This window comes from Lissotriton vulgaris, chromosome 7 (assembly GCF_964263255.1).
Source record: "Lissotriton vulgaris chromosome 7, aLisVul1.2, whole genome shotgun sequence".
Taxonomy (NCBI): Eukaryota; Metazoa; Chordata; class Amphibia; order Caudata; family Salamandridae; genus Lissotriton; species Lissotriton vulgaris.
Window position 1 is genome coordinate 1,366,734,588 of NC_141695.1, and position 23,133 is coordinate 1,366,757,720.

The 23,133-nt window shown below is 44.5% G+C and overlaps 1 protein-coding gene across 1 annotated transcript in view; it reads left to right on the forward strand.

Moving 5' to 3' along the window:
- Positions 1–23,133, forward strand: part of TRIM72 (tripartite motif containing 72) — a 121,313-nt gene that overhangs the window by 85,020 nt on the left and 13,160 nt on the right. The window contains exons 4-5 of the mRNA XM_086932065.1: positions 14,857–15,087; positions 16,699–16,721. Of these exons, the coding sequence (XP_086788191.1) occupies positions 14,857–15,087; positions 16,699–16,721 (254 nt within the window). The remainder of the gene's footprint in view (positions 1–14,856; positions 15,088–16,698; positions 16,722–23,133) is intronic.

The window sequence follows — 23,133 nt, forward strand, 5'->3', positions numbered from 1 at the left end:
TTTCAAAGATTTCACCAGACCTAGAAAAGAAACGTCTCCCAAGGTGTGCCAGTCTACATGCATCATCTGAGCTTCTATCCTCCAAATCAGCTAAAGAAGACACTGTCCTCGTCCTTCTGTTTTATCTCAGCTAAGATTCTCTACAAAAAAAAACCACTCTGTTGTAGCTGCCATGTTCCCCTTCTTCATCTGATGAACTCATGCTCTGCTCCTCCAAATCTGAGGAGCTCCCCAACTCTTCCTCAGCAGAGCCATCTTAAGGCATGTACAAAGTCGCCAGTTACCCAATCAGGACACCCACAAGACTCATGCTTTCTAAAAACCACTGTCTCTTTCTACCTATCCCTACATCTCTTCTTAACCAAGGGCTTTATTACACCATCCTTGCAACATTGTGGACTACCCCAGAAGACAAGGAGGTGTCAAACAAATAGGATAGAGCAAGAACTGTAGTGGAGGCCAAAGCCTACAAGAGAGCAACCCGATGCATACGGGACCTGAGGGCAGCAGAGCTTGAACTTCGGCCTGAAAGCAGAGCCAGAAGTAAAGATGTGACTACAAATTAGAGGGACTGACACAGAGATGGAGGGGTGGATGGATGCTTACTTAGTGCTTGGAATATTCCAGCTTCAGGTCTTTTTACTAATTGAACCATATGCCGTGGAAATCAATTTCAAGATGGAGGGCACAAGTCAGGATGGACTTGGGTGTACAGAGTCCCCCTCCTGTTTTTTAGGTCCTGGAAGAACGGGGTGGGGATTGGCCTTGTTTCTTCTGCAGTGCACTTGCGAGTCATGGCCAGGTCTTGGGGCTCACGTGTAGGCTGTGATATAGCGGTAGATGAAAACGACCAGGAATTGGCTTCTCAGCAGGTACAGCCTCTCTACTCCCGTATCGTTGCTTGGCTACACACAGAAATACCCATGTCCTGGGTTGCTTGCAAAGACAGCACTCATGTCACAGTCCAGGTTAGAAATAACATGGATTGCTTTTAGGCCACAAACCTCCTGGCATGCCGCCGCTTTAAAGTGTGTTCACGTAGCAGATTAGAGCAACCTTCTGACAAACATAACAAGGGGCCGGCCCATCGTTATTATATGATAGAATCACCCATGTCTGTTTTTTTTGTAACCCAAGAGCACGCCGCTTCCTGGGATTTATAGTTTTGCTTTTAATATCACAAAACCGTCCCCAAAAAAATCACAACTTACAAATGATTATTGGTTGACCCAGAACGAGCTGAAATTGCCAAATGTGCATCAAGATCAATTTTACACAGCACACGCAATGCGTTTAAGGATGACGGGTTGTGTTGTATATGTTAGTGCACACATCTTCTACCCTAGAACAATGCACTGCTACTAAAGTTCCCACTTTTTTTCAGAGAAAAATAGCGACCCTTTTTCATGTTTCAAGATTTTAATAGGGCCAAGAGCTTGTACTGAAACACGATTTTTTGTAAAATGTTCTACATTCGTTTTATATCTGGCTTGATGGTGCAGCTGTTTTCAGAAGTAATGTGATTAACATAAAACTAGCATTGGCAAAGCCAAATGGTTGCGGCACTGCTCAGGCTATTGGCTTTGTCAATGTGAATGTCTTTTAGACATGATGTCAACAGCACATCTGTTGTTCAGCATAGCTGAAAGTTACTGAAGCCCAGAATCACAGGATGTTGAGCCGAAGAATAGTCTCTTCCTGCAAAAAAAAGAAAAAGCAGTTTCGAGGGAGGTAGTTGGGGACAGGCCAAGCAGGGAAGCAGGAGGAGATGGGCGCAAGCAACAATCGGAAAGAAAACTTTAGATGAAGCAAGATCAGGGCCAAAATGAATGTATCATTGTGTAATGTAGCTGGTGAGCACTTAGAACGCTTCAATACCATCGCCTTGTGTTTGCGCTATGGCAAGATGGACGACGGAGCGAGCGTTCCAATACCAACGGATCGTGCAAAAAAACAAGTGTGGTTCGTGTTTTAACAATTTTTTAAGAAACGCATACGTGTATCTACACATGCATGCATTTTAGTGGTATGTGTGTAATTGTACAAGGGAGATGCCCTGAAAAAAAACAAGTACTCCTGTAGAGTGCCTGGAAACAAACAAAGAAAGCATTTGCAATGCAATAGGTCTCGAATTGGCAAGAGTTTGAGCTATTAGCATTGCAAATGACAAACCTTTTCTCTCTCTGTTGGTTTTTAAAACAAATAAATACAAGGCATTGTCATTTACAATGCCAATAGCTTAAACTCTCGCAAATGCGAGACCTATTGCATTGCAAATGCTTGTTTTTACAGAGGGCACTGTATTCCACTTACTCGAGGCCAGCGGGGGCTCAGAGGTGTCACCACCTTGTGCTTCAGCACTGCAGCCGCTTGCATTTAAAAACATTGTGTGTATCCTGGTTATGGGACGTTTTAAACCCTCCTTCCAACTGGCAGAATCTCCTTTATTGTGGGTTATCTTTATATCTCTCATATGAGAAGTTGCGGAGAACTTCACTCTTTTAACTCTTCCGTCACCTAATGAACTGTAAATGGGCACCGCTTTTTTGCTTTGAAGGTGGCACAGAGCACCAGCAGAAACCAAACATGCAATACCACCAGGTTTATTGTAAGAGAAAATACACCCAGTACATTTTGTTGATTGTCTAAATACCACTTAAAGAGTTTATAACAAGTTCCACACCTCTGTTTAAAAATAGTGTCCTCCCTCTATCATTTCGCGGCTCAATTACTCATTGATATGTGAAAAACCTAGATCTAATTTATAAAACTTTAAACAAACAAAAAAATGTATGTCACATTTCTGTGATTAAGTTAACTTGCTTTTATATTATTTATTTATGTTATAAGGGTATAACATTACTTATTGCGACGTCACTGCCTGTAACCTCATTCTGAATGAAATATGCTAATTCGTCTCCCCACTATTCTTCTTGGACTAGCCTCGAGGCACTACAATTTAGTACCTGCAACTCTGTAAGACTTACGTCAATCACATGTAGGATTGCTAGTTCTGTCTAATAGCAACATGTATGCAGTCCAAGACTAAGTTATAAAATACTTTTTGTCCAGAATGTTAGTCCATATGAGTAAGATGACTGAAATAAAGATAACTTATGCCATGTGCACTGAACTACACTAGAAACATGAGGATCAATTTACAAAGCCAAAAAGATCTCAAAACAGTAGTAAAAGTACTCAATTTTAGCCTCTGATTAACTCAAGCACCACGGATGGTCATTCACAGGTACTACAACTCACTCCCATAAAAAATAGAAAATGATGGAGGCAAGGACTACACCCTCAAGCAACTTTTAATACATTAAATTAGTTCTAAGTTAAAATTAAATTTATATGAAAAAATTTGAGTGTTTAAAAGTGGAATTAAATTAATACATTATTATTTTATGATAAAAAGTAATAACTAACTTATTAAAAAAATAAAGACATTACAAAATAGACAGTAAAAGTCTAAAATATATGTTTGATTAATTTAAAACAGTTAATAATTAATTAAATGTACTAAATGCTCATCAAATAATAAAATGTTAGGGTCTGTGGAGTTTTTTGTATTTCGATTCAAATTATGTATAAATTAATTTTATATATTTAAATATTTAATTATTTAAGGAACATTAATTTGATTAGTTAATGTGAGGTAACATTTTATTTTATTGGGTATAGGTTAATAATAATTATTTTATATTACTTTACTTTGAAATATTTGTAATCTTTTAATTAAGAATTAATAAACTTTTTTTAATTTTTCCTTCTGCTGTACCATATGGAGATCTCCACCTACATGTGAAAAGTTAGTAGTAGTAACTTTGCACTCCTAAATTCAGCCCCCAACAGCTGAACTGAGGGGGTGGACATCTCTCAATTTGCACTTAGATGTAAAATACAGTCAGAAATGTTGCAGTGAGAAAAAGTAAAGACTTACGCATAATTGCAAGAGTACATTTACAATTGAGTAAACCTACATGTGTAAACTTTCCTTTGTGAATAGAGCCCATGGAGTTTATTAACGAATATGAAAATATTGTGCAAGTATTAGTCACACACACACTACAGCTTCTACACAGTGGCTACCAATTTCAATTTGCTCAACATGTGATGTTTACTATTTGGAAACATTGATTTACTTTTGTCATTGTGGTTCTTTCAAATGAGTATATATGTTTGCCACTTTGCAAGAATGTAGATTAAAAGTTTATATTCTTCTTTGACATGCACAGCTTGTGTGTGATCATGGTCCGGCATCTACACCACATCTACACCATATGAAGAGCATGGCTGGGGTACTTACCTTCATTCTTGCATATCTGTTGCTCAACTCATTTTAAATTCGGCAATCACATTTGGCATGCCGCAACTTATATTATTATTATCTCCAGTAGGCTATTGGATATGGATGCTGTAAGTGACATTGTTAAAGCCGATCCTCAATTTGTCCCAAATTTTTGATTGAGGAACCCAAACGATTGTAAATCTAAATAATGTCTGTGCCTTTGCTGATAAATGCTTTGTAAGACTAAAAGCCCTAGACACACACTGCAGCAGAATAATTTCCTCCATTTTTTATTCCTCAAAATTGCCATTTATTTATGCCTGTTGGCATAGGTCTGTGTCGCTCGTAAACTCAAACTGCAAACCGGTGCTCCTTGGCGATACCTCTTAGTTTACCATGATATGGTAAAACAATGCATTGATATCTTACCCTGCTGTATCCCTTTCTGCAAGGAGTTGTGGCTGTTGATAGCATTGTATAGATTTTGGGGTGCAATTAAATATACACAAGGGAGATTCCTCCCTAAGTCCAGTGGACTGGAGCCTTTTAGGTGCCTTCCTATTCATATTCATTTTATGTGCTTGAAATGTTTTCCAATGCCGTGTGCAGAATCTTTGAAATATTGATGGGAAAAATCAAAATGTGTATGTAGATAAATGTGCTGTTACGAGCATTGCACCTTTTGTTTGGATTAGCCGAGGTTGATTGCAAAAATGTATTTGAAAGCATGGAGGTTGCAAGATGGCGATGGATGACTGACCACAGAAGACAACCAGAGTACTCCAAAACTTTGCTTTATTTCCTTTCCTGTTCTGCATGTTCCATGGCAGAGAATGAATACAGTTTCCCATAAAAGCAGGCTCCTGGAGCACTTTGCTCCTAGATGGTGGCTACCCTGGTGTAATCTGAGAGTAGGTCAATGGCTGCACTTTCCAGAAGTACTGCTTTCCCCCTTTAGATGGGAATCTACACAAACCTGATAGGCAGGATTTAGAACTTTCTCTGTGTGAGGAGGGGGCGGGCCATGGAATGAGTCGGGATTCGCGCATAGAGCTAACTAAGAGGCACTCTTTCCTCCACCAATATCCCCATCCTTCTCAAAAGAAAAAATAAAGTTGCTGTGGGTGTCACCGATGTCCTGGGGTGTTTTCACACCCCTTAGTGGACATCGGCTGCGTCAGTTTCCAAACACAATTTGGAGAGCTACTTTATGCAGTGGTTACTAGCTTGTCTACTCTACCACAATGGGATATTGGCTCCTCACCAGGTAACCATGTGAAAGGAGTCATAATCGTACGACACACTGTGGCACTGTGTGAGTTGGCAGGTTAGTTTCGAGGCACATAATACTCCCATGTTTATGGTTTGCACTCAAAGAGCGGAGTGTCTATCTCTAAGGATCGGTCCTCAATTTTCATTAATCACTTTATGCTTGTACATTTACACCAATGTTTCTGAATTTGTGATGCCAGTAAATAATAGCATTTCTCATAAACCCAATCCAAACATTTTCCCACTAAAGGTTTAAATTTAGATGTAAGTATGTGGTGTGAGAAGTTGGCCTGATATATGATGCTCACTAGTTCTAGTGATCACCTTGTACCCTGCCAAGCAACCCTTATGATGATTGGTTGTAAGTCAACCTTATAGACCAGCTATCCTAGTGGTAGCGTGGACAAAGCAGTCTTAGGCTAAACTCTGAAAGGCATGTGAAGCAAGCTGTTTTACCATATACAATCCCCTTGAATACCAAATGAAAGGACACCACACAGATATATATTGAAAATATATATATATTTATTAACTACAAATATCCCCTATACTCTTTATGAGCACATAAGCACAAGCGTTAAAACAAAACACAGTTAAAATACACAAAAGTTGCACAGTATGGATGAGGGCGGGTGGCCACTCAAACCATATATTAAGAAAGTGGTATAAGAGATACCAATCAAAAAGGAAGTAGGCCTAGGGCCTGGAGAATCGCTGGAGCTGATCGGGACTAGCAGTGACTAAGTCGGGAAAGGCCCGCGGGACTCGGGTGCAGTGTTTAAAGTGCACGCATTCACCAATGCATTTTCTATGGTGCGTAAAACTTACAAAGTTAGTGTTTTAGGAACCTTCCGAGTGGCCTATAAGGATGAAACTTTAGACACAGACACTAGAGGTGTATACCAGTGTGGGAACACTGGCGTTGCTGAGTTACCTCACCCACAGGAAGCGGGTGCACAGGTGCGAAGTAGTGTCGGGTTTCGTCACGCAGGTCGTTGGTGCTTGGAGCTGAAGATGCTGCAGGCGGCTCAATGTGAAGAGTTCCGGTGGATCCAAGGGTGGATCTGAAGTGGTGAAGACCTGAAAGCAGAGGGGACACTGTTCAAAGTCACTAGCCAGTGACTACCATGGAACCAGATTGGAACCAGGCGATGTCGGGTGCAAACAGGCGATGAGGTGTAGCTTCTCTCAGCAGCCACATGGACACGAAGAGGTCGAGGACGTCCAGGAGTCGATCACGCGCTGTGCCACGATGGCTCTAGCTGATGGAGGTGTTGGCAACTTGATCGGAGCAAACAGGCCTTGGCTAATGCAAGCCATGCAGGAAGTGAAAAAGGCTTATCACTCGGACCAGCAAGGTCAGAGCGGGTGCTCCTTTTTACAGGAGCGAGGGCAAGCCTTGAGCAACCAGACCAGTAGTGTAGATTGTAGGTTTCATCACCAAGATGGCCCCTGACCACGTGGCAAGTGGCCAGGATGGCGCGTCAAGTGGCACGATGCAAAAGGGCTCCACGCAGATCGTGGAGATGCTGGGGGGCTGATCTTCAGCGCAAGAGCGGCTCCGTTGTGAGGCTTCTCACACCCCAAAGCACAGCATTGAGGGTGCCTCAGGTGCTGCGCAGTCAGCTTCTCGGGGGTCTTTCAAGATGTCCGGTCCCATGTCTCTCGGTGCCTCCACGGGTCCCTTCTTTGCAGGGACTGTGGATCGGGCGGTGAGAAGTCTGGGAGTCTGGGTCTCGTCAGGCTCTGGGCTCGGGCTCCGGCGGGAGGCGATGGCAAAGAAGACATCGAGTTGCTGGGTGGTGCCTGTGTTCACAGGGTGGCCACTCCTAGGCCACAAGGGAGATGCTCTTCAGTCTTCTGTGCAGCAGAATGTCGAAGTCCAGTCATCTTATTAGTTTTAAGTTGATTCAGGATGATCTGAGGTGCTATGGCACTGCACCCACTCTTATTCCCAATCTGAGGGGTGGATCACCTGCTAGGTCCCTCCTCTGGGTGGGACCAGGAAGGGGGGCGGTTACACCCCCTTTCCTTTGTCCAGCTCCTCGCCAGGCCTGGGTCTGGAAAGTCCCAGGACCGGTTTGGACTAGCTTATGCACGGGGACACCTTGTGTGCCCCGGGCATGTCTGATTCTATTCAGCCCTGTCCTACCCAATACACAAAATCCTGTCTGGGGTGGTGCTCGCACCTCCGAAGGCAGGAAACCCTTTGTTCAAGCCTCCCTCGCTGGAAGGACTCCCAGCAGCAGGAGGTCAGACTTGTGTCTGTGGTGGCAGCATCCATTTTGTGATGGTGAGGCTCTGGTTAACTTTAACCGGGGTTAAGGCTATGTACATGTCGTGTCCCTCTAGAAGGGTGGAATGCTATCCCCGTCGACAGAACTGTCGAGGGAATAGTATTCCAAATCGTATGGCACCTTACCCGACATGTTTTGATAAAGCCAAACCAAAGTTAGTATATAACCGCGAGGATTATAATGCACTTAAGAGTATATGGTATGGCAATATCCTGGAACAGCTAAGGGAGTTGTTCCCGACAGCTGCAGACAGGCTCAGCTCATGCTAGAGCACCATCTCACATGAAACCACGCACTCTGCCCCCAGGATTGCAAGGGCCTTCCATAGGAATGGCTTATAGGTTAACATGTGTCCAGTTAAGGTTAGATATAGGGATACTATATCTAAGCAAGAGGTGATTACACCAACTTACCCCAGCTGAGTGATCAGCCAGTTGTGTCAAATATGGAGGCCAGGCCAGGGGTGGCACAATACATGCTGCAGCCCCTGGTAGGCCTTGGCTACACCTATGCCCTGGGTACCTATGGTACACTGTTACAGGGGCCTATAAGGTGAACCAGTTCCAATTGTATATGCACCTAAGGTACATGGAGTCCATTTTAAGGAGAGAGCAATTAGCCTGGGGCCCTGAATAGCAGGATCCCAGGCCTACTATGTCAAAAACCAGCTAAACACCAGGCAAAAAGTTTGGGGGTAACCATAGTCCGATATCCACCTTCCTACACAAACCCCCAAACGAAAGGAGATAAGGCTATCCTTGACCAGGTAAGCCTATATTGCCTAAGTGGCCATATAAGGAAGTACCAGCTCTGGCTTGGTTACCCCCTGTCTCATGGTCCACTAAGCAATCCCTCACCCTAAGGTTATCTGAGAGTCTCCACTATAGGGAATCTCTACCTGTGGTGTGTCTTTGCAAAGTTAAAGGCTGGTGTTGGGATGGAGTACTGAAGTGAGATTCCTCTGTAGGACTCAGCTTCCTCCAATCACTCTCCACCATGTGTGCCTTTCTTTCTTTGACTGAGTTGCACTGTGCTCTCAGGGTCAACCTCTGGCTACCTAAAGCTGGAGGCTGGGTCCCTCTGGTTGGCTTACTGGAGGGACAGTTCAGGTTTGGGCCCTTGGGGTCCCATGTTTGGCTGTGCCCAACAGAATCCATCTGTGGGAGGACCCTAACTACTTTTAAGTGGGCTCCCTCAGGAGTTTTTAAAGTTTTCACCTCACTAGGGCTACTAGTTTCAGTGCCCCTAATCTGTTGATGGGGGTGCTTTATTTGACAGGGGGCCCTTTGGGGCTCCCTGTCCTTCTTGTCATCTGCAGCCCTGGGCTGAGTAAGGCAAGGTAGAGAGGGGCAGGTTAGCTGCTCCAGACTGGGTCCCACCTGAGAAGGGTCCACTGCCATCAGGGGCTCTGTCAGGCTAGGCGTAACAACCTCTGGGACAGTTCCTTCATTAGGGATAAGATCAGTTCCCTGAGGAGGCTGATCCTTTCCTAAAGTCTGGTGGGAGGGAGATTTCTCTTCCTCCTCAATGCTCTCAGTTTGGGTGGAGTGATCCATCATTTCAGGCTTCACTACCCATGTATCAGTTTGAGTTTGGGCTGTGGCCATCACAGCCCCACCAACCTTTTCAGGAGGAGACTCAGTTTGGGTATGGGCTGTTACCATCACAGCCCTGCTAATCTTTTCAGGAGGGAAGTTAGCTAAAGATGGGGCTGAGGTTTGCTCAGCCCTACCAACCTTTTCATGGAGGACATCTTGGATTGGGGCTGTAGCCATCACAGCCCCACTAACCTTTCCATGGAGATTTGCCATTCTAGAATGGGTTTGCTGTTCAGCCTCAGCCCAGGCAGAAATTTCCAAATCATAACCAGGTAGGCAATCTACAGGCAAGTTTGCTGACACTACCACTCTCTTTGGGCCAGTGACACCTCCCCAGCTAAGATTGACTACTGCCATTGGATGTTTGGTTTCTATTCCATCAATGTTTGTCACCTGATATGTGGCATCAGGTAAAAGTTGCCTTGAGGGGACTAGACATTCAGCCACCATGGTGCTGCTAGCCCCTGTGTCTCTGAAGGCCTCAACTTTCAAGCCATTGATGAGGGGCTCCTGTCTATACTTGCTCAAAGTGTTTGGGCAAGCAGTGAAATTGGCAAACCCCATGCCAGTCTCATAGACAAGAGTATCTGGGGTAGGGGACATGGTTAGGCCAGAATCCACCTGAGCTCCAAAAGTAAATCCACCCAAATTCTTGGGGGTGCTCCCACCACCTGGGGGACCACTGCTAACAGTGACAGGAGGTGTTGGAGCTTTACCTGGAGGTATATTTTCCTTGTTACCATTCTTTGGACAACAGCTGTCTGATTTCCAATGTCCAACCTGTTTACAGACATGGCAGTAAGGCTTTTTCTCGGTAGAGGAAGTGTTCTGGGGCCCACCCTTTCCATTGGAGTGTTGGGGCCCTGGGGAAGTCTTCTCTTTGGATTTATCCCCACCTTTCTCTTGAGGCTTGGTAGTCTCTTTCTTTTGGTCACCACCCTGGTTCTTAGGCCTGATCCTGGTTCTGACCCATTTGTCTGCCCTCTTACCCAATTCTTGTGGAGAGGTCAGATCAGAATCAACCAGGTGCTGATGTAGAAGCTGATTTTGACAATTACTTAAGATTTGCTCTCTCATAATTAAATTATACAATCCTGTATAGTCAGTAACCTTACTTCCCAGCAACCAGCCCTCCAGAGCCTTAGTGGCACATTCAACAAATTCAGACCAGTCCTGAGTCTGTGTCTTCTGGGTGTCTCTGAACATTAACCTGAACTGTTCAGTGGCTAAGCCTAACCCATCAATCAAAGCACTCTTCAGGACCAGGTAGTTTCTAGAATCCCCATCACTAACTGTGAGGAGTCTGTCTCGGCCTCTACCTTCAAAGGAGAGCCACAAGATTGCTGCCCACTGCTCCTGAGGGATCTTCTGTACTTTGCAGGCTCTCTCAAGTGCAGTCGTCCATTTTTGGATATCATCCCCAGCTTTGTAGGGGGGCACAATCTTACTCAGGTTTCTGTTATCAAAAGACCTGTCTTTATCCTTTGGGATAAGGCTGCCACCAGTGGGTACTAACCCACTCTCTCTAGGCCGTATTGCTCTAGCAAGTTTCTCTCGGGCCAGGGCGACTTCTAATTCTTGCTTCAGGATCCTAAGCTCAGCCTCTCTCATTTTTGCCTCATGTTCCCTTCTCTGAGGGCTAGTAATCCCCCTTCTGGAGTGACCATGAGAGCCCCTAGAAGCTTGGGAGGTATTGGAGTCACCTGAGTGATTCCTCCTCCTCCTGGGCTCCTGGTTAATTCCACTTGGGGGTCTGAGTGGGTTTACTCCTGACTCAGTCCCAAATACACTTAAGTTAGCCTGGCTAAGCCTGTGGGCTGGCACCTGACTAAGTCTACCATCATCAGAGTCACTGCTCTCCCCTTCTGTCTCCTCTTCTTCCTCCTCCTCATCAGGCTGAGTACCTCCAGGGTTTGGGGTATCCTCATCTAACTGGACTACAGGGACAGGGGGGTCAGTATTGTCATCATCAGTGGGAGAGCCTCCATCAGCATTCCCTGTGGGGTCTGCCTTAGAGGTCTTTAGAGCCTCAGACTGGCCTAAGAGCTCTCTAAGGTGGTCTGTAGTAGGGGTTGGCCCTGTCCTAAGACCTCTTAAGGCACAAAGCTGCCTTAGTTCCTTAAAGGAGAATATAGCAAATTTGGATGGTGCCCTTGGAGGGTCACTCTCAGCAGAGACATTCCCAGTGGAACCCTCCTGCTCCAGACATTGCTCTAGTGTGGGTGGATGTGTTGCAATCTACCTACACTGGTGTTTACCTACTAAACCTATCTAGTAGTTGTAGTCAGGGTGTGCTACTCCCTATCCTCTACAACAACTAAGTTCAGTAGAACTTAAGTATACTAGTCTTGTTTTATATGTACCTAGCAGGTACCTGTATGATCTTTCAAATGATAATCTCAAAGATTGTAATGGTAAAACAACAGCAAACTCAGATCCCAATCCGCTGCTCACCAATGTGAGAAGTTGGCCTGGTATATGATGCTCACTAGTTCCAGTGATCACCTTGTACCATGCCAAGCAACCCTTATGATGATTGGTTGTAAGTCAACCTTATAGACTAGCTATCCTAGTGGTAGCGTGGACAAAGCAGTCTTAGGCTAAACTCTGAAAGGCATGTGAAGCAAGCTGTTTTACCATATACAATCCCCTTGAATACCAAATGAAAGGACACCACACAGATATATATTGAAAATATATATATATTTATTAACTACAAATATCCCCTATACTCTTTATGAGCACAGAAGCACAAGCATTAAAACAAAACACAGTTAAAATACACAAAAGTTGCACAGTATGGATGAGGGCGGGTGGCCACTCAAACCATATATTAAGAAAGTGGTATAAGAGATACCAATTGAAAAGGAAGTAGGCCTAGGGCCTGGGAAATCGCTGGAGCTGATCGGGACTAGCAGTGACTAAGTCGGGAAAGGCCCGTGGGACTCGGGTGCAGTGTTTAAAGTGCACGCATTCACCAATGCATTGTCTATGGTGCGTAAAAGTTAAAAAGTTAGTGTTTTAGGAACCTTCCGAGTGACCTATAAGGATGAAACTTTAGACACAGACACTAGAGGTGTATACCAGAGTGGGAGCACTGGCGTTGCTGAGTTACCTCACCCACAGGAAGCGGGTGCACAGGTGCGAAGTAGTGTCGGGTTTCGTCACGCAGGTCGATAGTGCTTGGAGCTGAAGATGCTGCAGGCGGCTCGATGTGAAGAGTTCAGGTGGATCCAAGGGTGGATCTGAAGTGGTGTATACCTCAAAGCAGAGGGGACACTGTTCAAAGTCACTAGCCAGTGACTACCGTGAAACCAGATTGGAACCAGGCGATGTCGGATGCAAACAGGCGATGAGGTGTAGCTTCTCTCAGCAGCCACGTGGACACGAAGAGGTCGAGGACGTCCCGGAGTCGATCGCGATCTGTCCCACAAAGGCTCTAGCTGATAGCGTGTCAGCAACTTGATTGGAGCAAACAGGCCTTGGATAATGCAAGCCACGCAGGAAGTGAAAAAGGCTTATCACTCGGGCCAGCCAGGTCAGAGCGGGTGCTCCTTTTTACAGGAGCGAGGGCAAGTCTGCAGCAATCAGACCTGCAGTGTAGATTGTAGTTTTCGTCGCCAAGATGGCCGCTGGCCAAGTGGCAAGTGGCCGGGATGGCGCGTCGAGTGGCATGATGCAAAAGGGCCCCAAGTAGATCATGGAGATGCTGGGGGGTTGATCTTCGGTGCAAGGGCTGCTCGGTTGTGGGGCTTCTCACACCCCAAAGCACAGCGTCGAGGGTGCCTCGGGTGCTGCGCAGTCAGCTTCTCGAGGGTCTTTCGAGATGTCTGGTCCCACGTCTCTCGGTGCCTCCACGGGTCCCTTCTTTGCAGGGACTGTGAATCAGGCGGTGAGAAGTCTGGGAGTCTGGGTGTCGTCAGGCTCTGGGCTCCGGCGGGAGGCGGCGGCAAAGCAGACATCGAGTTGCTGGGTGGTGCCTGTGTTCACAGGGTGGCCACTCCTAGGCCACAAGGGAGATGCTCTTCAGTCTTCTGTGCAGCAGAATGTCGGAGTCCAGTCGTCTTCTTTGTTGTAAATTGATTCAGGATGATCTGAGGTGCTATGGCACTGCTCCCACTCTTATTCCCAATCTGAGGGGTGGATCACCTGCTAGGTCCCTCCTTTGGGTGGGACCAGGAAGGGGGGCGGTTACACCCCCTTTCCTTTGTCCAGCTCCTCGCCAGGCCTGGGTCTGAAAAGTCCCAGGACCGGTTTGGACTAGCTTATGCACGGGGACACCTTGTGTGCCCCAGGCATGTCTGATTCTATTCAGCCCTGTCCTACCCAATACACAAAATCCTGTCTGGGGTGGTGCTCGCACCTCCCAAGGCAGGAAACCCTTTGTCCAAGCCTCCCTCGCTGGAAGGACTCCCAGCAGCAGGAGGTCAGACTTGTGTCTGTGGTGACAGCATCCATTTTGTGATGCTGAGGCTCTGGTTAACTTTAACCGGGGTTAAGGCTATGTACATGTCGTGTCCCTCTAGAAGGGTGGAATGCTATCCCCGTCGACAGAACTGTCGAGGGGATAGTATTCCAAATCATATGACACCTTACTCGACATGTTTTGATAAAGCCAAACCAAAGTTAGTATATAACCGCGAGGATTATAATGCACTTAAGAGTATATGGTATGGCAATATCCCGGAACAGTTAAGGGAGTTGTTCTCGACTGCTGCAGACAGGCTCAGCTCATGCTAGAGAACCATCTCACATGAAACCACGCACTCTGCCCCCAGGATTGCAGGGGCCTTCCATCGGAATGGCTTATAGGTTAACATGTGTCCAGTTAAGGTTAGATATAGGGATACTATATCTAAGCAAGAGGTGATTACACTAACTTACCCCAGCTGAGTGATCAGCCAGTTGTGTCAAATATGGAAGCCAGGCCAGGGGTGGCACAATACATGCTGCAGCCCCTGGTAGGCCTTGGCTACACCTATGCCCTGGGTACCTATGGTACACTGTTACAGGGGCCTATAAGGTGAACCAGTTCCAATTGTATATGCACCTAAGGTACATGGAGTCCATTTTAAGGAGAGAGCAATTAGCCTGGGGCCCTGAATAGCAGGATCCCAGGCCAACTATGTAAAAAACCAGCTAAACACCAGGCAAAAGGTTTGGGGGTAAACATAGTCAGATATCCACCTTCCTACGTGCGGTAGTTTCTTTCCTAAGGGCAGCTGATGTGCTAAACATCTGCCTTCAATTATGAATTATGACTCTGAGGACTCTTTGGCCACTCCTGGTGTTAAACCTTCTCATTCTGTCGTTGATGCATGACAAACAGCACCTTGTCGCGGTTATCATTGGTAGATACATTTCTCCATTAGCCTCATCCTTCTCTTTTCTTCCTCAGGACACTGTAACAAAGTTCAAGGCGAATGTGCGTGACCAGCTGAACATGATGCGAGCCTACCTGAACGTCATGGAGTCCTCTCTGGGCCAGGAGGCGGAGAAGGTGCAACGTGCAGCCTCGTCCGCACTGCTGGAGGAACGCAAGACCATGTCACGCTACCTGGAGCAGCTGAAGCAAATGGAGGGGGTGCTGAACGAAGTGGAGGGCGAGCCACAGACCGAGTTCCTCAGGGTACGGCAGCATATCAGAGGGTAGGAGGGGATGAAGTGGGAGGGATGATTGAGCAGATGGAAGCATATTTCTGGCTCAAGTTTTCAGCTTTTCCATCTTATGCACCTTGATGCCTCTGGGCAAAGTTTGCGCAATATAAATCTCACTTCATTCATTCATTCATTCAGGTGGAAAGGAGGGTAGATTAGTTATTGTGGGTGATGGTGCAGCTCAGACAGTGGGCCCGATTCACAAAGGTAAACTGAGACAAAAGTCTACAGCTTTCAGTATTCACAATGGGCATTTATGAGTAGTAAAGTTAGACTTTTGTCTCAATTAAAAGTAAGTTTTGGCCTTAAGCTAAATGAGAGCAAAGGTTTGGTCTCAGTTAAACTTAAGACCAAAACTTACGTTTAACTGAGACAAAAGGCTAACTTTACTACTCGTAAATCCCCTTTGTGAATACCGAAAGTTGTAAAGTTAGACTTCCGTCTCAGGTTACCTTTGTGAATCGGGCCCAGGGTTTGTCTATTTTCAATGCCATGATCCATGTTTTGAACTCCTACATAGAGGCTGGCCAGCATACTTAAAAACTGGACAATTTTTAGCTTTAAATGGCTATGGCACTGGGGATAGTCTCAGCACGTGTCAGGCTTAGATGCCTTGTAACTGACCCTTCCCCTGCACAGCAAGGATTTGCAAGCCAAGCCATACATGTTACTAACACTGCCCAGGCTGTACTAGGGTATCATTAGTAATGTGCTGTTGGGGTTTCTATCAACTGTGTATGCACCTGGCTATGATTTCATTCTGACCACTGCTGGTTGATCATCTGCTTTGTGTTCTGTATCTAGCTCTTCGTGTACGTGAGTAAGGGCCATATGTATCAAGCCTTTTTTGACTCGCAAAGGCCGAAATTCGCCGAATTTCGGCCTTTGCGAATCGCAAAAGGCTAATTAGCATGAATAGAAATGTATCAAACAATCGCATCTTAAGGAATCGCAAAAACTTGCGATTCCTTAATTTGCCATAGCATTTAAGGAATCGCAATTTTGCGATTCCTTAAATGCTATGTATGAAACATTTTACTGTTGCGAATTCAGCTTAAGGAATCGCAATTTACCACCAACTTCCAGTTGGTGGTAAATTGCGATTTCTGTTCAAAATACACTAATTTGTATTTGTGATTGTGGCATGTGACGCACATACATGCCCTATGGGCATGTATGTGCGCCATATGCACACACATGTAATTTACAGGGGTGCAGCAGGGTGTCAAATTGCGATTAGCAAATTGCGAATTCGCAATTTGAGAATTATTTGGAAATCATTCCTATGGGCCTCCTGGCCCATAGGAATGCATTGGAAATGATTCCTTAATTGCGATTTCGCAAAATGCGAATTCGCAATTAAGGAACATTAAGGAATCGCTAATTAAAAGCGATTTTCTTCATACATACAATTTTGCAATTCCTAAATAGCGATTCGTTAAAAATCGCTATTTAGGAATCGCAAAACGGAACTATGATACATATGGCCCTAAATGAAGTGTATATTAAGGCAGTATTTATCTTGTGAAAGCAAGATATCACATTCACTAATTTTCCTTTTTCTACTTTTTCGTCCTCACAGAAATATTGCCTGGTTGCGCACAGGTACAGTACAGTGTTCTTCTATATTATCCATTCTAGATTGAACTGTCTGACTACTAATTGCCAATGCTTGTGCACTGATGGAGGTCACACACCTAAAGATAATAATTACTGAGGTTCACCCAGAATTTAACTGAAGTTTACAAGCGGGGATAGAGCCTCCTGAACGTTGACCCCCATTGAGGATAGGAATTGATGGGTTGAATCAGACTTTTCTTTAGACCCTGAACAAACTAGTGAGTAGTGGATAGCATCGTTGGTCACAACCATTGTTTGTCATTAGTGTTCCAGAGCATTGAGTACTGTCCTGTGGTTAATTAACGAATACTCAATTTTTACATCTGACTTTCCAATGGTCGCTTGATTGAGTCTTGGCTTTCTCTCATAGAGGTTTGTAGGTAAACTATCAGACAGTCATGTACAAAAGAGATCACTGCCCATTTGGTGCTATTTCTTCAAAAAAGAAAAAGGGCCTTATATATGGTATGGCAGCTAGCCTGGCAGATCAGTGCAGAGATGTCCTCCTCTGACCTGGGGGAGGTCTGCCCGCTATACTTGATCTCCAGCAGGAGGGTGGAGATGGATGTGCCTTTATCATATTAAACTACTCAATGCAGAAAGGTTTTTTGTTTTACAAATACAAACGCCTGAAGCAGGGGGTTATTAAAACAATACACAATGGCTCTGACGTGCTGGGAGTTTTCTCAGATCGCTTGGGGGGGTCATTTCTTCGCTTTTCTTTTTGGGACTGCCAGGCTTTCCCTGGCAGTCTCCAACAGAAAGTATGTACCTCTGATTGTCTGCCCTAAATAGGGCAGATGATCTGAAGTATATACAGGGGCAGATTTATGTCGGACTTGCGCCACGTTTAAGCCGCCGTTGCGTGACGCAACGGCGGCGTAAACGTGGTGCATCCCTGCGACCCATTTACAACGTGACGCATCTAGGCAGATGCGTCACGTTGTAAAGCCCTGCGCCACATGTGGGCGTTCCGGAGCAGGGTGGGCGTTCCGGGGCAGGTGCGCCTCGTAAAAGTGCCTGCGTGAAATCTACAAGATTTCAAGCAGGCACTTTTAGGCCAATGCTGCGTCAAAACCCTGCGCCTGCTTGAAGCAGGCGTAAGGCTTGATGCAGCATTGGACAGATAGGGCCCCCCAGAGCATTGCTGGAGCTGCGTCGCACTTGCGACGCAGCTCCTGCAATGCGCCGCCTTTACGGCACAGATGCGTCACGCATCTGTGCTGTTTTTGCCCCATGGTGCGCCGCATTGTAAATGCGGCACACCATGGGTGGCGGAGCTGTGCGCACAATAACTAGCGCATCCCTGCTGATTTGCAGGGATGCGCCAGGTATTGTAAATATGCCCCTTACTGTTTAACCAATATTAGATGGACTGTCGGTATAAGGTTTCCGCTGGTAAATCAGATATAGGCTCTGCTGTCAGAAAATTATGCTTTCTCTGACTCTAAACAGTGGGGGAACTACAGATTTGGTGGACAGGACATCCACCACTTTATTGGCAGATATTCTGCCTCGAGTTTGTTGTGCTAGACGAGTGGGACGCAGTTTTGTTGAAAAGTATATTCTACATTAATATATTCGAGTTTTGATACCGAACTATTTAACCTGTTGTATTTATATGTTTCCCCCTAGGATTCCAGGGACGCACAGTGACCATAATTACATTGCGGTCTGTCTTTTTAAACTCACCTAGTGAAGGATTATTAGCAAAGCCAGTGTCTAGATAGGATGCCCCAGGGTGCATTTGGCTCAATGAAAGGACTGAAACACTTTGACCTTAGTAGGTTAACGAGGAAGGGTATTATCTATTGCTCACCCTCTCGTCCGTTGTTTTTAACGTTGCACAAGATAGGATAGCAAGCGCATACTAATAAAACTGTTTTTGTTTTTTTACCTATCATTGCAATTTTAAACCTTTCCACGTGAGACCCCCCCTTTCCTTGTGAGATCCCCCTTTCCTTTCATAAACAAATGATTCCAAGAGCTCGAAAAAAACGGTCATGCACCTTTGTTGGTTGGTGCTGATGAAGGAGCAACCGCTAAAATACAGCATGCCACCTAGTGTGGTGGAGGAGTTGCATCCTTGAAAAAAAAAATATATATATATATATATATATACATATATATATATATATATATATATATAGATAGATAGATAGATAGATAGATAGATATATAACTAACAAAAACAGCTGTAAGAATCTGTATGATCTAGACAGCCTAAAGATCTGAAGCACCCATGGTGACCCTCACATAATCAGAGCCTAACCATTTTCTTAAATGACTATAGTATATTGGGTGACTGAACTGTTGTGGGCTCTATAATTTGGCCTCTCCTCCCTCTGTGCAGTTAGTTTCTCATGTTCTGCATCTGCCAAACTCTAAGATGTGCTGACAAAAAACAGAAAAACACAAATCTGAATTTCTGTTCACCGACATATGAGGAGATATAGGACCAACCATGTTCTTCCTCCCGCATGTGTCATAATCAACACCCATCGGACCCATGACCCTGTAGTCAGTCTAACTATATATTCATTCATTGGGCCCTAGTACAAGTCGGTCAGGCAGGGATCTTGAAACCCCACCAATTTCCATATCAACAGAGGTACTTGGAAGCCTATTATGCTTCTGAGTAGAAGTGTTAGGAAGGGGGGTCAGAAAAAAAGTTAGGGAGGTCATTTCTGAGACTGGTATACACGTTCTAAGAATGGTTGACTTTCTGCTAGGGACAACACATTGCAATGTTAGACAATACGCTTATGGGCCAATGATGCTGCAAGGGTTGCTGGGTACTGCGGCGAAGATGAGAGTGAAAGGTACCAGAATCATTACATGGCAGGGCACATGCATTTATGTCTAACTGAGGAAGGGTAAACATGTTAAGGGCCTTGGACATTAAACAATAAGGTTGAAAAACATCTATTAGCATAAAGTTATTGATCATAAGGCAAAACGGTGTCATGTAATACCGCTGGGTTTGTAAGGAATGTTTGTTCTAGTATTATCAAACTTGTGGGTCTCTTTTTTTGTCTTTAGCAGAAGACCTGCTGTTTGGCCTTGTTGGTGATGCCTGGATTTGATAGCTTTTCACATGGCTTCTGATGTTCTCTAGAGACACAGTCTCAAATGTGGTTTGGAAGCTGCAGAATGCAACAGTGCAAAGTTAGAATATGCACACTGAATATGCACACTGTGTGTCAAAGTGAGACCTGGTGGTTCATCTGTGAGCATTAGGCGACGTTCTTTTTTATGTTTTTTTCTAGACTCAGTCAGTCAGAAATCGTTATTCGGCTGTATACCAGCTATAAAAAGAATGCATCATAAAACGGAAAAAACATTTCTGATTAAAAATGCAAAGATATTAATAAAATACAAACATCAAGTAAAAGTTCCATATGTAGTAAGGAACAATTTACAAATGTCTAGATGTTAATTTCAAAAAGAAAAAGTAAAGGCTACAAAAGCAAATAATCATGACAGTGTTTGGGCTAAAGATGGCAAGTGGACAAAAAAAGGGAGCATCTACAAATATAATGATTATCAGCAACAGTTTCAGATCACATCATTAAGAACTATGGGAGTTGATCCCATGCTAACGGATCTTAAGTCTTAACCTGTTCGGTGATTGCATCAGCCGTTGGCCGACGCAAGCACTACCTCACGGGTGCTGCGACGACCATTGGCCAACGCAGCCCCGCCAATTCTGTAGAACGCCCCGCCGCGGTTAAGGCGTTAAAGACGAATTATATTAAAATATATGGAGGTAATTTTCCAACAATGTTCCTGAGCCGAACTGCAGAAGAAATACATTTATAAACCATTAGGCAAAAAAAATAATCCTTTAAAAGCTGAAGATAGTACAAAGTGGCATGACATTTTCTTATATTTAGGAATTTTAAGAGTGGTTTTAAAAAACCACGTCTTGGATTAATATAAAGTCTGCGGAAGAACATGAAATGCAGCGTACTCTGGGCCGATTCAGAGTTGCATGGGCATGGGTCCAATTTGGCGTCAGAATATACGTTACGAGGATATGAGACCAGAAGATGGGAGATGACTAGCCTGAACCTAATAAGATAGTACAGTTTAGTGTGATTAAAATAAAAAGAGAGATAAGGCTTGGTGCTTTTGGAACAAACTAGGAGTGAGTGGTCAACAACGCTCTTTTTTGTCTTCTCCCGAGAACCTCTTGTCAAAAAAGAGTGAGCTAGAAATTCTCTTTTCAACTGTGCCTTTGGTATTTTGGCAATATTTCCGGGATTGACGAAACAATCAGACAATCCCAAAGTCTCCAGTTGCGCTTTAACATAAGAAATCCAGGGGGTTTTGTTCACCCACTCCAATTTTAAGCAATCTGTAAAAACAGCCCGGTACAGGGTTGCTTCTTCCTTTACCCATATGTCATACCACAGTAATAGAGGGGCCAATTATATACGGAAGAACAAGGGGATCACGCCAAGTTCACTATGACAAATAGTTGTAGCAGTGCTCTTTGGGACAGATAACAGATGTTTCAGGAACATATTCTCAGCTTTCTGTAGGCCTGCAATATTACAAAAACCCCAGACTCCAGAGCCATACAAAGTAACAGCACACGTTTGTGCTTTATAAATTTCAATTATTGTGTTGATGGGATGGGAGCCTAGTTGTTTGATAAATCTGAAAATGGCCTCCAGATTTTGATTAAAGCCCCTGATCCTTGCCTCTACTAAGTGAAGCCATGTGCGTTTAGAATCGAAGAGAATTCCTAATTAGGAAAAGGTTGGCACATAAAGCAATTTCTCATTATTTATAAAACACGTCTTTAAAATTGTGGGAGATTTACCCACCACCATAATATGGGATTTCGCTACGTTAGTCTTCAGGCCAAGGTCATTCATAAAATTATTAAAACTTGTTAAAAGCCTTTGCAGCCCCACCCCAGTTTAGACATTAAAACACAATCATCTGTATATAATAATGCCGGTAACAACCTACGGCCTATCTGGGGAGCATTCACATTCCCATTTTTAATGTGGCTTTCTAAATCATTTATATACAGACAAAATACAAATGGGGCAAGAACACAACCCTGGCGTACCCTGTGGTTCATGTCAATTGGAGTGGTAAGTTCCCCGCCTGCTCCATAGCAAACTCCCCCGTGACATCCTGATGCATAGCAGCTACAAAAATTCACAATGGCTGGTTCGATGCCCATTTCTAACATCTGCATCCAGTCTAAGACTGACGTCAAGTCCATGAACCCTAAATAAAGGGATCCAGGCTTGGCTAAGGTGTATTTGCCTATGACCAGATGCAGGTTGGTGCATTGCTCTACCGTGCCCAGGCCTCTCCTGAAGCCGTATTGGATGTCCAAACACTTTCTGTTTCCCGACACCCAGGCCTCCAGCCTTTCTAAAATTACTCTACCCATGATCTTACAAGTGGAGTCAATTAAATATATTGACCAATAACATTTGGGGTCAGCCCTGTCACCTTTTTTGAAGATAGGGACTATTGTCACGGATCTCCAGGAGTCAGGGGGTCCCAGAGCTACATAGCAACTTAAGATGTTTGTTAGCAGCAGGAGCCACAGGGGAATATTAGTTAAAAACAGATCCGCAGGGATACCATCCAGGCCAGAGGCCATATTCCTCAGTCTGACTTAGGGTCCTGTCCTCCTCATCTAATGTTGGGGATGCCAGGGTTGATGCCACATATTTGATATTATTGCTAAAATCAGGATCACTACCAATTTTCTAAAGTCCTGAGAAGTGTTCGACCCATGTCTCAGGCATAATTGCCATGTCAACTTTGCCACTGTCGGTGCCATTGAAATAATCCTGGTTAACAGTTTGCCAGAAAGGTTTGGAATCTCTACTCTGGCAGTCTACTTGAGTTGTTCCCAAGCTTCAAGTCTAATTTCCAGCTTCTGTTTTTCTAGGCGTGACTGCCTTACCTCGGATATGTTTCAGGGTTTTCTTTTCAACGTCTTTATTAATATTTTATGGAAAAATGTGCAGTCACTATTGAACCACCTTTTGTCACTTTGTGGCCTAGACTTTCTTAGTTAATGCAACATTTATCGTCTCTGTTATTACCTCAAACGATCTTACCATGACTAAGTGATTTATAATATCTTTCAAACAGTCTAGGACTTGAGTCAAATTAGTTGTTATAATTTGATGTAAAACCAGGTCAGGGTTTATAGTAGACCACCTCCGTAATAACCCTTTATTCTTGACATAGGTTAGTGGGCCTCATCTAGCGGATGCAATTTGATTGGGAGATTGGGTCACCAACTCCAATGATAAAGGGTAGTGATCACTGTAACAAATTTTATTAATGGTAAAAATCAAGTAGTGAGGTTTAAAATACTCGGAAAAGGCAATAAAATTAATTAATGTGCCTT